At 37.9% G+C, this 15285-nt stretch overlaps 1 protein-coding gene across 2 annotated transcripts in view; it reads right to left on the bottom strand.

Annotated features, from left to right (window-relative positions):
• WBP4 (WW domain binding protein 4) overlaps nucleotides 1-15285 on the bottom strand; it is a 40897-nt gene that overhangs the window by 6407 nt on the left and 19205 nt on the right. Inside the window, exons 6-9 of one of the 2 annotated variants that reach the window (XM_054719835.1) lie at nucleotides 13231-13277; nucleotides 12709-12784; nucleotides 10317-10510; nucleotides 7209-7369 (exon numbers count right to left, since the gene is read on the bottom strand). In XM_054719835.1, the coding sequence (XP_054575810.1) occupies nucleotides 7209-7369; nucleotides 10317-10510; nucleotides 12709-12784; nucleotides 13231-13277 (478 nt within the window). The remainder of the gene's footprint in view (nucleotides 1-7208; nucleotides 7370-10316; nucleotides 10511-12708; nucleotides 12785-13230; nucleotides 13278-15285) is intronic. The other variant, XM_054719836.1, reaches the window with a different exon arrangement.

The following is a 15285-nucleotide window of genomic DNA, read 5'->3' on the forward strand; positions in this document are numbered from 1 at the left end:
TAAAGATATCACTCATTTTACAAAGAAAAACAAAAACTACAGACCACCATTTCCCAATCTGTTCCCCACATCAAAGCTATGACTACTGAAATTTATCAAAATCAATTTCTGGTAATAATCCTTGAAGAATTTAGAAATAAAGCACACATCCTTAACATAATAAAAATAACGTAACAGGCTTAAGATCAATAGTCAATATAATCCTCAATATAAATTTTAGAGACATTTCCACTGAAATCAGAAACAAAACATGAATGCCCACTGTCATCACTATTATGTGAACAAGTCAAGAGGTTTTAAAAATCTACCTAAAGCAAATAGGACATGAAATAAATAAATAGGGAGTAAAATCAAAACAAAAAAATCACAAAATATTTGGAGAAAAGTTTGCACATGAAAAACCCATGACTCAGAATAGTTTTATAAATATCAAAATAATTCAGCAGCACATCTAGACACATAAGCTTTTTCATACCATATTTACTAATTAAAGAAATAATAAGAAATGAATAAAATCCACAATTTAATAATTTATTCATGTACTTAAAAACCACTTACTAAGCATCTATTATGTGCTAGGCACTGTTTTTAATTCTGGGGTTACATCAGTGAACCAACTGATGGCTACCTAGCTTACATTCAAGAAATTCAAATGTGAGACTTACATAGAGGCAGCTACAAAACCTATAAAGTCATACAAGATGACTTTAGTAAAAGGAGAGATACAATGTAATACTGAATACATGCCAGTTTTTGCTGAGGGGGTCCAATGGAAGAGGAACTTTCAGAAACTGCTAATAAAGTATAAATTTGTATGATGCTCCTAATCTTTAAACAGCTATTCCATTCTTAGAAACAGTCAGTAATGTGCACAGAGTAATATCCTATATCCTATATAATAAAACCCTAGTATGCAAATCAATTGAATGGTGGAATGACTGGTTGTTATGAGGCGCACTGATCACCAGGGGGCAGATGCTCAACGCAGGAGCTGCCCCCTGGTGGCCAGTGAGCTTCCATAGCTGGAGCACCGCTTAGCCAGAAGCTGGGCTCACAGCTGGCGAGTGCAGCAGCAAGGAGTCCAGGATTGCAAGAGGGTGCAGGCTGGGGCTGAGGGACACCCAGCCCCCGGCATGAATTTTGTGCATCGGGCCTCTAGTGTCTATATAATAATCAGAGTAAGTTATAAAAACAAAAAAGTGTAGAAATAACCTAAATGCCAACAGAAAGAGAATGGCTGAGTAAAATCAATGCACATCTAAATGATTATATATCATATGGCAATTTAAAATAACATTTGTAAAATAGGATATTTTATGCTTTTCTTCATTTAAAAAGATCTTTTATAATAAATACGTATGTTATTTTTAGAGGAAAAAAATCCTTAAGAAATTAGGCTAGTCTACTTAGGGAGTCAGACACAATCCATCACATATTAAACTGGCTTAGTGATTAAAATTTAACAAGAATGGCTTTAGAATATAGTTATCACAAGAAAAAAATACCCAAAAATCTGAGAAATCTCAACTTTGAAGTATAGTAGATATTGGTATAGTACTGTGGTTGGCAAACTGCAGCTCGCGAGCCACATGTGGCTCTTTGGCCCCTTGAGTGTGGCTCTTCCACAAAATACCACAGCCTGGGCGAGTCTATTTTGAAGAAGTGGCGTTAGAAGAAGTTTAAGTTTAAAAAATTTGGCTCTCAAAAGAAATTTAAATCGTTGTACTGTTGATATTTGGCTCTGTTGACTAATGAGTTTGCCGACCACTGGTATTGTAAGTCACTTAAGAAATCTTCCTATTGTAAGTCACTTAAGAAATCACTTAGGTCTGAAGTAATGTAGTCTATTATTTCTGCAACTTCAAAATACACAGTCAATTTACATATCATGGTACCTGTATTAACCTTTTGCACTCGGATGTCTAGTGTGACTCGACACGGTTAGCATTAGAATAAAGGAATCGAGAAAAAAACAGGCGCGTGCAAAGGGTTAAATATGTATTAAATACACATTTCCTAATATTTAATTAATATGTACAATTTCAATGGTCCATAATAGTAACAATTATCTTACTTTAAATAATTTGTTTTACAGTTACAGTTGACATACATTAATTTCAGGTATACAACCTAGTGATTAGACATTATATAACTTACTAAGTGATCATCTCAATGAATCTTGTACCCATCTGTCACCATACACAGTTATTACAATACTAGGAGCCCAGCGCGCGATTCAAAATTGTGCGGCGCTGCCCACCCTTGAGTCACTGGTCCAGCCCTGCCTCGCTCCCCGGGCCCCGCAGCAGCTGCGGCCACTGCTGGTCTGGCCCTGCCTTCCTCTCCGGCCCTTGAAGCAGCCGCTGCTGATCAGGCCCTCCCCCAGTGCAGGTGGGTGGAGGCCCCTGCCGCCACGCCCCCAACGCTGCGCATGCAACCTCCTCCTGTCTGGTCGACCTGTTACAGCGTTCCGGTTAATTAGCATATTTCTCTATTATGTATGTGTGTGTGTGTGTATGTATACATATACATATGTATATACACACACACACACACACACACACACACACACACACACACAAATATATATATATATTTTTTTTTTTTTACTATTTCCTAGGCTGTACTTTATATTCCCATGACTATTCTGTAATACCAATCTATACTTCTTTTTCTCTCAAAGGATTTAAAAATATATTTTTTTATTGATTTCAGAGAGAGGAAGGGAGGAGAGACAGAAACATCAATGAGAATCAATTGGCTGCCTCCTGCACACCCCCTACTGGGAATCAAGCCTGCAACCCAGGCATGTGCCCTAACCAGGAATTGAATCTTGACCTGGTTTATGGTTTGATGCTCAACCACTGAGCCATACTGGTCAGGCACCAATCTATACTTCTTAATCCCTTCACCTTTTTCACCCATCCCCACAACACCCTCCCATTTGGCAATCATCACAATGTTCTCTGTATCTGAGTTTGTTTCTGTTCATTTGTTTTTTAGATTCAATTGTTGCTAAGTATTTATGGCCATTTTATTATTCATATTTTTTGTCTTTTCTTCTTCTTAAAGACCTTTTTATAACATTTCATGTAATATTAGTTTGGTGGTGATGAACTCCTTTAGCTTTCTCTTGTCTGGGAAGCTCTTTATCTGTCCTTTGATTCGAAATAACTTTGCTGGGTAATCTTGGTTGTAGGTTCTTGCCTTTTCATCTCTTTGAATATTTCTTGCCAATCCCTTCTGGCCTCCAAGTGTCTGTTGAGAAATCAGCTGACAGTCTTATGGGAGCTCCCTTGTAGTTAACTAGCTGCTTTTCTCTTGCTGCTTTTCAAATACTCTCTTTAACTTCTTGCATTTTATTTAAGGTATGTCTTGAAGTGGGCCTCTTTGGGTTCATATTGTTTGGGACTCTGCACTTCCTGAACTTGTATGTCTATTTCCTTCACTATGTTAGGGAAATTTTCCATATTATTTTTTCACGTTTTCACGCGCTCTCTCTCTCTCTCTCTCTCTCTCTCTTCTCCTGGCATCCTCTTGATACAAATGTTGGTATGCTTGAAGTTGTCCCAGAGGCTCCTTATACTATCCTTTTTTTTTTTGGATTCTTTTTCATTTTTGCAGTTCTGATTGGGTGTTTTCTGCTTCCTTATCTTCCAAATTTCTGCTTCATCTATTCCACTGTTGATACCCTGTAATGTATTCTTCCTTTCTGACTGGTTCTTTGTTTTCTAGTTGTTTTTGTTTCCTATCTCTTTGCTCAAGTTCTCACTAAGTTCATCTACTCTTCCCCTAAGTCCATTGAGTATCCTTATAACCAGTGTTCTGAACTCTGAATCTAGTAGATTGTCTCCATTTTGTTTAGTTCTTTTTCTGGAGTTTTGTTCTTTTGGGACACATTTCTTTGTCTCCTATTCTGGCTGCCTTCCTGTTTGTTTCTATGTATTAGATAGAGTTGGTATGTCTCCTGGGCTTGATACAGAGTGGCCTCATATAGTAGGTGTCCTGTGTGGTCCAGGGGCACAGCCTCCATGCTCACCCAAGCTAGGAACTCCTTGTGGGCTGTGTACACCAAGCATGTCAAACTCGCGGCTCGCATGCGACCCACAAGTATTTTTGCGGCCCAGCCAATGACAGTATGTAAGAAATGTTTTAATAAAAATTTTGTAACTTAATTTTTGCAATACCTTGTTACAGATAATCTATATAACCTATATAATAAAAGCATAAACAACCGTTATGGGGGGACAACCAGAATGACTGGTCGCTATGATGTGCACTGACCACCAGGGGGCAGATGCTCAATGGAGGAGCTGTCCCCTCGTGGTCAGTTCGCTCCCACAGGGGGAGCGCAGCTCAGCCAGAAGCCAGGCTCACGGCTGCCGAGTGCAGTGGTGGTAGCGGGAGCCTCTCCCACCTCTGTGGCAGCACTAAGGAGCAGCGAGCCGAGTGGTAAGGAGCCTGCTGCAAAGGAGCAGCGAGCCGAGCGGTAAGGAGTGAGCAGGTGGCAGTAAGGAGCAAGGGGTCCTGGGCTGAGAAAGGGCACAGGCCGGGCTGAGGGACCCTACCCTCCAGTGCACGGATTTTGTGCACTGGGCCTCTAGTTATTAATAATGAACTACAATGTTCACTAATGATTACTATAATCGTGTTGCATTCATTTCCCTTACATGCCTTATACGCAAGCACACCATTTCTCTCCACTAATACCAGCAGCGAATATTTTAGCAGCCGATTGCCACATCATTAGTCTTGTACTGACTTGTTTGGTGCAACAGGAAATATTTCACTTTCGGAGAGCAAGAAAAATGGGTTTATTTGCATTATGTTTATTAATTTGTGCAGTTATTCAGTGTCTGGTAAGTTAATGTTCAAGAAAAAATATTTTTTTATTAAAATGTTCTATTATTTTATGTTAACGATTACTCATTTATTTCAGCCCTTTGTATTCAGCATGTCTCTATTGAAATAAACTTATGTTTCTACGAAAATTGAAACTTGTTGTTTTTTTGCGGACCACATAAAGTTTAAACCTTGTTTATTTGGCTTGTGTTAGCCTTTGAGTTTGACATGCTTGGTGTACACCTTCCTGTTGTAGTTGAGCACTGATTGCTGTTGGCACATCAACAGGAGGGATTTATCCCTAGGCCTATCAGCTATAAGGACTGGCTGTGACCACTGTGGAGGATCAGCTGTGCATGGGCCCACCCCACGGAGGAGGACTTACTTCATAGGGCTCTGGAGCCTCTTGAGTATGCCCCTTGAATTTGTTTCTTGTTGAGGCAGTTGGGTGGTGCTTCAACATAGTCTGATGCTGTGCACAGGGTATGCTGGCTCAGGTGCCTCCCAGAAGATGCAGGCCAAGGTCAGCTGCTGCCTGTGTTGTGCCCCAAGGCCATCAGCATGACTTACAAAGTGATCCTTAGATAGCTGCTACTCATGCTGGGCTTGGAGGTGCTGAAGTAAGGCCAATCTGTGAACCAAGACTGGCTGCTGCTAGTGCTGGGCCTGTGGAAACTTTGCATGAGGTAAAGGGCACACAGATGCCAGTTGCTGCTTGTTTGAGAAATTTTAGTAATGTCTGAAGTTATGAGCCAAGACAGGTTGTACATATGGAAAAGTCATTGCAAACAGCTTGGGTGGGCTTGGGTCTCAGGGATCAGGGTGACAGCCAGGTTGATGGAGACTCAGATATGGTGCCCACCTACTGGATCTATGGTGGGAGGGCTCAGAAAAGGAGCACCCTCCTGTTGCCACCCTCTGCCAGCACTTCTGTATGGGAGAAAGTTGCCCCTCCAGCTCTTGCCCTGACTGCAGACAATTCAGTTCCTCCCCTTATATCCCTGGTGCCTTTTGAGCAGCTGCCCCAGTGCTGGAGATGTGAGTGAACTGAGGAAGTCTGTGCACTGGCTCTTTAAGGAAAATGCCTGGGACTCCAGCAGCCCTCCAGCTCATTGAACCACAATCCCCACTGGTTTTTACAGCCTGAAGTTATAATTTCTCTTTATGTTACTGGAACCCAATTTCTCAAACAAGCAGCATCTGGTGGGCAGTCTGGTATGGGACTTGGACCCCTCATTCCTAAGGGGGACTCCCTGATAGCTGAGGTATCTCTCCCAATTTTTATCAGTGGGACCAGCCTTTCTGGGTCTCCACTCCTCCTACCAGTCTCAATGTGGATTCATCATATCCTTAGCTGTAGGACTTCTGTTCAGCTAGATTTCAGGCAGTTCTGAATGATGGTTGTTCTGTAGTTTAGTTGTAATTTTGATGTGACTGTGGGAAGATTCGAGTATCACATTTACCTATGCCACTATGTTGACCGGATTCCATCCTTGTAACATTTTAATAGTAGTTCTGGTGTGTAACCCCTAGAGAATCAATTCTAATTAGAACAGGTATATAGTTGTCCAAAACTTGTATTACTTTTATCTTGTGAAAAATTATGACCTTTTCATTAAAGTACAATTTTTTTTCACTTTTTTCTTAAGTACAATTTTAACAATAAATAATTTCAAGTATCACCAGATTAGTCATCTTTAATTCCCATTTCAAAGCATTGATGTTTTAGAGAATAACTGCTTAACTAATATAATTAGAAGATACTTTTTTTTCCCACCTGAAGATTTTTTTTTAAGCAGTAAAGAAACACTAATCTGTGAAGCTGAAAGTGAGATCTTCCTTTCATTGTGTAAATGCTTCTAAGACAATAACTGATTTGATCACATAAGCTAGTAATATAAACCAGGTAACATCTCACCATGATCTTGTTCAATTGTTCAAACTGTTGTTTTCTTAAACTGGCTTAAAAACTTGGTCATAAGCCATTTTGAAGACAGCAACAGAACTTTTTTCTTGCTTTTAGATGTATTATATGCAGCAATTGTTGAATATGCAGATATTTGTTTCTCTGATAGAATAATAATCATGAGTGTGTGAATGCTCATGTGTGTATAATTGAGTTACTGTGTGAATGTGTGCTCAACAGAAATGTCATATTTTGGAATAAATGAAAACAATAACTAGCTTACTTTTTAAAATAACCCCTGACTCATATTTAAAAAAACCCCACAAACCACTCTAGAAATAAAATAAATGAGCTACACTTTTAATGAGCACTTTATCCTTCAAAGTAGTTACTATAATTTATTGAAGTACTCGATATAAAATACTTGTAATAACAGTGGGATTATATTTCAGGTACTTACTGAGACTCAACTTCTTGTTTAATTTCCTTCCATTCTCCATATGGGTTTGATTTTTTATGAGCTTTGGATTTTTCATTTGAACCTGATGAATTCTGCTCTTGGATATTTGTTTCTTTCTGTTTTTCAGGTTCATTTCCTTTATCACTATTTTTATTTTTTACCTGAAATGTCAAAGTCAAGAAATAAGGTACTACTAGGACAGAAACAAAATTTCTTTAATGGAATCTTATTATTGGTTTCTAAATAATAATACATTAACTCTTTTAATAGTTTAAATTTGCACATAACACAACAAATGTACATAAACAAACTTTAATGGTCTATAAGGTTTTTTCATCACATCTAAAATATTATCACACCATAGCCAAGGCGGCTTTTTAAAATAGGACATGATCCTATTAATGTTCTACAATTAAAAACATACACTGGCTTTTTTTTTTAAGTTTTTTAAAAAATATATATTGATTTTTTACAGAGAAGAAGGGAGAGGGATAGAGAGTTAGAAACATCGATGAGAGAGAAACATCGATCAGCTGCCTCCTGCACACCTCCTACTGGGGATGTGCCCACAACCAAGGTACACGCCCTTGACCGGAATCGAACCTGGGACCTTTCAGTCTGCAGGCCGACGCTCTATCCACTGAGCCAAACCAGTTAGGGCTACACTGGCTTTTTTTATCCTCTCTTTTCTTTTCTGTTTTATCTCCTTACTTATATATCCAACATTGACCTTCCTTTATACTGTGCTCCTTTTGAGTTTACTGCCATGTCATTGGACCCTTCTACACCCACTATCTATTTAAAGAACTCCCTTAACCTATTAGTCTTAACTTTACGTTGGCCACATTGCCGTAACTTTAGTGTCCTATACAACTGGAAGCCATGGAAATTGGAAGACACACCTGGAGGGATAAGCAGCTCCCATGGTAGCCCCTAGATAGGGCTGGTGGTTCTATGGCACCCCTTCATCTGGGATAACAAAGTCCTGTGACCCAGTTTAGCAAGCAGACTATGGACTAGATTTCTTTGCAACTGCACAACTATGGGTGGCAGTCCTGGGATATTGTTTTGTTTGTAATTCTTTGAATGGATATTAGCTCATTCCCTTATGCTATTGGTGTCATAGAACTAGAGGTCAGCACCTGCTATCTCTTAGCAATCTTCACTGCTTCTAGGCCATGACTTTTTAGAAATAAAATATTTTTATTTTACTAAAAATAAAATATTTTGACTTTGATTCTCATGCAAAAAATGTCTCCTCTTCTGAGACTCACAATACTGCCATCTATACAGTTCTCTTCTATTCCTCCTTATATGATCTAGTGACCTCTGGCCACTACTCTATATTCACTGATGACTGTGGCAACTCTGACACCATGTTCTCTATTCAAACTCTTATCATCCTAAAGCTTAAAAAATCCTTAGCCTCAGTTTTTTGAGTTTCAAAACCAATGATTTTGATCTTCACTATACAGGCATACCTCAGAGATACTGTGGGTTCAGTTCCAGACCACCGCAATAAAGTGAGTCTTGTAAATATTTTTGCTGATGGAGGATCTTGCCTTCAATTTGTAAAACACGAAAACATCTGTGAAGTGCAATAAAGCAAAGTGCAATAAAATGAGGTATGCCTGTATTTAGCAACCTAATGGTATATATGATAGGTTTATAAATAGTTTGTCCTTGTTTAAATGAATTTTGTAATATTTTGTTTGCTTGAAATTTTCTGTCCCAAGTTGAATGCTGGGTTACCTAAACTTGACTATAAACACTGTGAGGTGGCTACCGCTATAAGATCTTTGCTGTTGCTCCTCTACAAATTAGATACATCTCTTGCCCTAAGTTCCACCAAGATTTATGGGGTAGGTAGAGAAATTTCAGGCAATGACAAGATTCTAGCTGTGGCCTCAAAGTACCCTTTCCAGCATCCTCAATATTCCTTTGCCTCTCAGGCCAGCAATCTCAACCATGGATCAATGCTATATCTTGCTTACTTTGGCACCTGGGCTCCTGAGTGATTCTGGAAAGGTCATAAAAGCAAGAGGACTAGTAATACTGTATAAATCTTTTTACTTTCCTATCATGGCTGGGCACTCAGCTTGTCAATCTTGTTCATTTCCTCTCCCATCCCAGCTCAGTGACTATTTCAATTCATAAATGTTGTCAAGCTCTTCACAGCTCCTCACTCTCAGCAAGCAATCTTGATTTCTTTATGAATGAATAAACTGAGACTAAGTGGCATGACTCTTTCAATTTCCTCCTTGATACCAATTCATCCATAGTCATACCTTCTTATAGAAAATGAAAACCTTATTGTCTTATATAAAATGAGTTTATTCCTTGTTCAAGACCAACCTATTTACCTATCCTTGTTGGTATTCCCTTTCTACCTCCTTTGAGGTCCCTCTCAACAAAAATATCACTACCACAATCTCTCATGATTAATATGTAGCTAAAATCCTATCAACTAATTTCTACTTTCATTTCATATTCAAACTATATGTATTACATAATGAACCACTTTTCATCCCCTTGTAATCTGAGTTCTGCCATCCAAAACTCTTATGAAATTGCTAGAAGGGTATCCAGGACTTCATTATTGCAAAATTCAATGGACATTTTCCTTTTTCTAGGCCTAATTAATCCTGGATGCTCTTTATTCCTTTGGCTTCTGGGATAAATTCTTCTGCTTCTCTGCACACCTTCCTAATCATTCTGTTCTCACTCTACCTGTGGGCTCCTCTTTCTCTGTCTGCCACTTAAATGTTTAATGTTCTCCAAGGTTATTTTCCTAGATTACTGCACCCATTCTGAGATTTAAATTACTACCAGTATGTTAATGATATTCAACATTTGTAGCCTAGACATTCTGATTTGCATGTTCAGACAGCTCTCTCTCAATATTACAGAGGCAGCTCAAGTTTAGGAGGTCCAAAAATAAATTTATTGTTTTACTACCAAACAGATAACAATAAATGGTATAGCTACTTATCCAGTTACCAAAATACAGGTCTTGGTTTTATATATCTTTTACCAGAAAATTTAAGAAAGCCTGAAGAGCTTTTTATAAATTGATAAACTTTTGTAAAGAGTAAATCCAGAACCTACCTTAAACTTTATTTTTAGCTTCGGTGTTTCTGTAGTGACCTCTATTTTTTGTGCTTTCTGTTCCCCATCAGAATCACTATGTGAATTTGATGATTTGGATTCTTCCAGGGTGCCAAGTGACTTTTCATTGACTTTACTAGAAAGCAGATCGCCAGAGTGTGGAATAAAATCATCAGGTTTTTCCCATCTGGATTCTATCCAACACATTAAAGTAGTCATGTTATTTGGTTACCAATTCAATTCAGAAGTAATTCCCAATATAATGCTTCCCATCACTTATATTGTTTTTTTTTTTTTTAATATATTTTATTTGATTTTTACAGAGAGGAAGGAAGAGGGATAGAGAGCTAGAAACATCGATGAGAGAGAAACATCGACCAGCTGCCTCCTGCACACCCCCTACTGGGGATGTGCCCGCAACCAATGTACATGCCCTTGACCGGAATCGAACCTGGGACCTTTCAGTCCCCAGACCGACGCTCTATCCACTGAGCCAAACCGGTTTCGGCCCATCACTTATATTGTTAAATGACAACTCTGCATCTCTTTTATACCATCACCAGTCAAGAAAATAATAAATAAGAATTCTGTTAGCTCTTACTCTTGTATCTTTTAGAAATTTATTTCAAACGACCTTGATTCACTAAATGTATCAACTACAGCTCCGATGGAAAGAGGCCTAAGAACTAGACAATACTTTCTAAGGATTACCACAACTTAACTGGCACTGATTTCAGGAAACGTAGGTAATAATGAGCACACATCAGATTTCCTGGAACTTATTTACCACAAAGATTTCCTAAGATCTTTACAAAGAGAAATCATACTGTAAAAATCTGAATGAATATAATTTGTTTTTCTAGTAGGAAAAAAAACCTCGATTGAACTCTACTGCCACCTAGTGGTCTATTGGGCTTTTAGTAAAATGATAGCATTTCTAATTATCTTGCAGTTAGTCTGTATTTTTAATTTAATAAAACGGAAAGGGATCCTAAAATTTATTGTCCAATTGGGAGAGCTTTAAGAGTGGAAAGGCTCTATTAATAATCACACTGGTCTAGACATAAACCAAAACTTTTGAGGACAAACCAATACGTACAATTCCTTTTTAATATAGGATACTTTCAAGCACTAATAAAAACATTACTGCCTGGCTGGTGTGGCTAAGTGGTTGATTCTCCATCTATGAACCAGGAGGTCACAGTTGATTCCCGGTCAGGGCATATGCGGGGGTTGAGGGCTCCACTCCCAGTGTGGGGCATGCAGGAGGCAGCCGGTTGATGATTCTCTCTCATCACTGATGTTTCTCTCTTTCTCCTCTCTCTTTCTCTCTGAAATCAATAAAAAAAAATTTTTTTTAAATAACTTTTTTTTGGTCTCTATTTCACATAAATAACAAAAGAATCTCCAGGAAATAAATAATAAATAATTTGTATACATATAATATATACCAGGCACTGTTCTGGGAATTTTATAGACACCTGATTCTCATGACCCCATAGAATAAGTGATTGTCTCTATTTTACTTAAGAGGACCTATAGGCTCAATGACTTGCTCACAATCATATACCTGGTAAGGAGAGAAGTTTTGTGTTAAATTCAGCTTTTACTCTAGAGCTACATTGTATATTCCTTAATCCCTATAAAGATTCAGTATCTCAAATTAACTGAGATAGAACCATTGCTATCATTGGGCAGGCTAGGTATCCACTTAAAGGTTAAAAGACCTTTTCCTCCTACAAGATTTAATGCTATGCAGAAGGCTTTGGTTAGTAGGAATTAAAACAAAAACTTGTCAAAGTTACACTGATATTATAGCTATTTTGATATTAACTGCAGAGAAATCAAGTACCATTACTTGAAAGGCAGTTTTATGAAATTAAATCTTTACTATGAAAAATGTAATAGTTAACATTAGGCATATTTTGTAAATACTTATATAACTGGAACATTATTAAACTGATAAAAGTGAAAATTTGACAACCTCAGCCCCTGCAAAAACACCATCAGTTTTGTTTTTTGAAAAAGGAAAAGTCAAGTTGACTAGGTAATCTTTAAGGTACTTTCCAAGGTAATGATTATATTTCTAAAATAATCAAAATAAAAATTAGTAATGGAAGAAGAAGTAAAAATGATTCAATTTTTAGAGTTTATGAATGCAGTATCAATTGAGAATTATATAGCATAGTGCAGTATATTATATATAGAAATCCTTTTTTCCATGAGAATTAATGTGTTTTTCTAAATTACAAAAAATAATACACACTTGTTATAAAAATATGCTTATCACTATATGTACTAAAATTCCCTAGTTTAGATGATTCATCAGCAGGCTCAGAAGCAGTTTCAGGTAGAATTTTAGATACTTAGGATGATCAAAGGTAATACTTACCTCCTGTTTCTGTATTATAATAATAGGTATAACCATCTTCACTTAAACCTTCTACCCAAACAGCCTTCCCTGCTGTCTAATGAGAGGAAAAAAAACAGCACAGATGGAAAAAAATGTAGTTATATATTAGATAACTAAGGCAGAATTAGCCACCCTTTCCTTTTCTCTTGAAATCTGGGAGTTAGGGGTGGTGGTACAGATCATGGCCAGGAAGCTTGGTTTATGTTAATCAGAAGCCAATTTTCAGGAAGAGAATGTCTCACCTCTGAAAAGCTAGGAACAATTTTTCACAGATGAACAGGGGACATGTGAATGGCAACTAATAATATTTACCCTGTATGGAGTTTTTGAATAGACATCACTTTTAACCTCTACCCAGGCTACTAACAAAAGGATTATAAAAGAAAAGGGTGAGGAGGGGCTTATTTGAAAGTAAATTTGCTTAATAAAACTCTACCAAAACCCCAGAAGCCAATCACTTTAAAGAATAAATCAAAGACACTATTAATGTACTTCAGTTACCTTTTTTAAGTTTCCTTGAAATCCTTCAGGTTTCTCCCACTGAGTTGCTTAAAACAAAATACATTGCATTTATAAAATCCTTTTGCTTTAAAAAAGTTTCCAAAAAATTCACTTTGGCAAAAATTTACAAGCTATTCAATGTGTACAAAACACTAAGGTCTAGAGATAAAAACATAATTGAAAAATAAAAAAAGAACCAACATGCATCCAGTAGCATTGTGCAGAACAATACATGTGAATGTTACATAACCAAGGAAGGACAGAATCATTACAAGTTACTGATACTTCTACAGGAATTATTAGAGCCAGGTAGGGCTTCTCTTAAAGACTTCATGAAATTCAGGCTTGAAAAATCTGGAAGGAATGACATAGCCTTTTGACATCTTGGGAGGGGAGAGTGAGATACAGAACAAATGATTCAAAAGAGGAACAAGATGAAGTATGCAGGAATTAAAAACAAGCAGTGCTGAGAAAGAGTATATAAAGAAGGATGGTGGAAAAAGGAAGCAAGCAGTAGGTGCTAGAAGGGAGAAAACACGTAATAGTTTCTATAAATTTGAAAAATGTATAATCCTTAGCATATAATAATTTATGATTCACTGCTAAACTATAATGTGCACTTCACTTATGGCTCAGTGCAAACTGAGTATTATTTCTATGTAGTTTGAAACTGATCATGATTCTAAAGATCTTAATAATGATACTACTACCTATAGCCCAAGGTTTTCTTCATGATTAATTCTCTGATCTCATTTCCTGCCTTCCATTCTTAACTTTTTTTTCCTGGCTTTCTTCTATCCATCCCTTTAATATATGTACTACCCACCATGTTACTTTTTGTTCTTTTTTGTTTTTGTTTTTTGATCTCACATACTCCTAAAAGTTAATATATTATCTATACTCCCGGACTCAATTTATCTTCCTAACTCCCAACTCTAATCATCAGGCTCAATCATCAATTAGAGTTGGGAGTTAGGAAAATTGCTACATGAATATTCTATAGGTACCTCAAATTTGAATTACCATCCCACTTAAACTTACAATGTTTCCATATTTCATATCTCAGTAAAGGGAACCATCATCCTCTCAGCCCTCCATGACATGGCCCAAATATATTTTTCCAGGCTCTTCTACCATGTCATCTTCAAAGAACCTTATGCTTTACCTCTACCACATAACTATTTCCCAAACGTTCAAGCCTTACAGCTTTATTTTAAAAAATCCTTACCCAAATATATTTTTAATTGAATTTTTAGAAGAGAGAAAGAAACATCAATTGGTTGCCTCCTGTACACTCCTGACTGAGGATCAAACTGGAAACCTAGGTATGTGCCCTGAATGGAAGTTGAACCTGCAACCATTTTTGGTGCAAGGGACAATGCTCCAATCAACTGAGCCACCCAGTCAGGGCTCAACCTTTTATAGTCACTAGAGGCCTGATGCACGAAATTTGTACAAGAGTAGGCCTTTACAGCTGCAGCTGCTCGACCCTCGCAGCCCCAGCTTCCCTTGGAAGGTCGTTCTGCTGTTCGGTCAATTTGCATATTATGCTTTTATTATTATAGACTAGAAGCCCAGTGCACAAAATTCGTGCACTAGGGGTAAAAGGGGTCCCTCAGCCTGGCCTGTGCCCTCTCACAGTCTGGGACCCTTCAGGCGATATCTGCCTGCCTGCTTGCTGCTCCCTACCGCTTCCTACAGGGAGTGGGCCTAAGCCAGCAGGCAGACATCCCTCTCACAGACTCCTCGCTCCTTACCGCCCACCTGCTTGCTGCTCCCTACCGCTCAGCTTGCTGCTCCTTAGTGCTGCTGCGGAGGCTCCTGCCACCGCCGCTGCACTCGCCAGCCGTGAGCCCAGCTTCTGGCTCCTGCATTGAGTGTCTGCCCCCTGGTGGTCAGTTCATAGCAACGAGTCATTCCACTGTTTGGTTGATTTACATATTAGGGTTTTATTATATAGTATAGGATATTGAATGTGAACTGCAAATGAAAAATAAAATTTAAAAAAGAACCAAATAAAATTTTAGATCTGAAATATATATATATATATTTTAT

This window comes from Eptesicus fuscus, chromosome 8, assembly GCF_027574615.1.
Source record: "Eptesicus fuscus isolate TK198812 chromosome 8, DD_ASM_mEF_20220401, whole genome shotgun sequence".
NCBI lineage: Eukaryota > Metazoa > Chordata > Mammalia > Chiroptera > Vespertilionidae > Eptesicus > Eptesicus fuscus.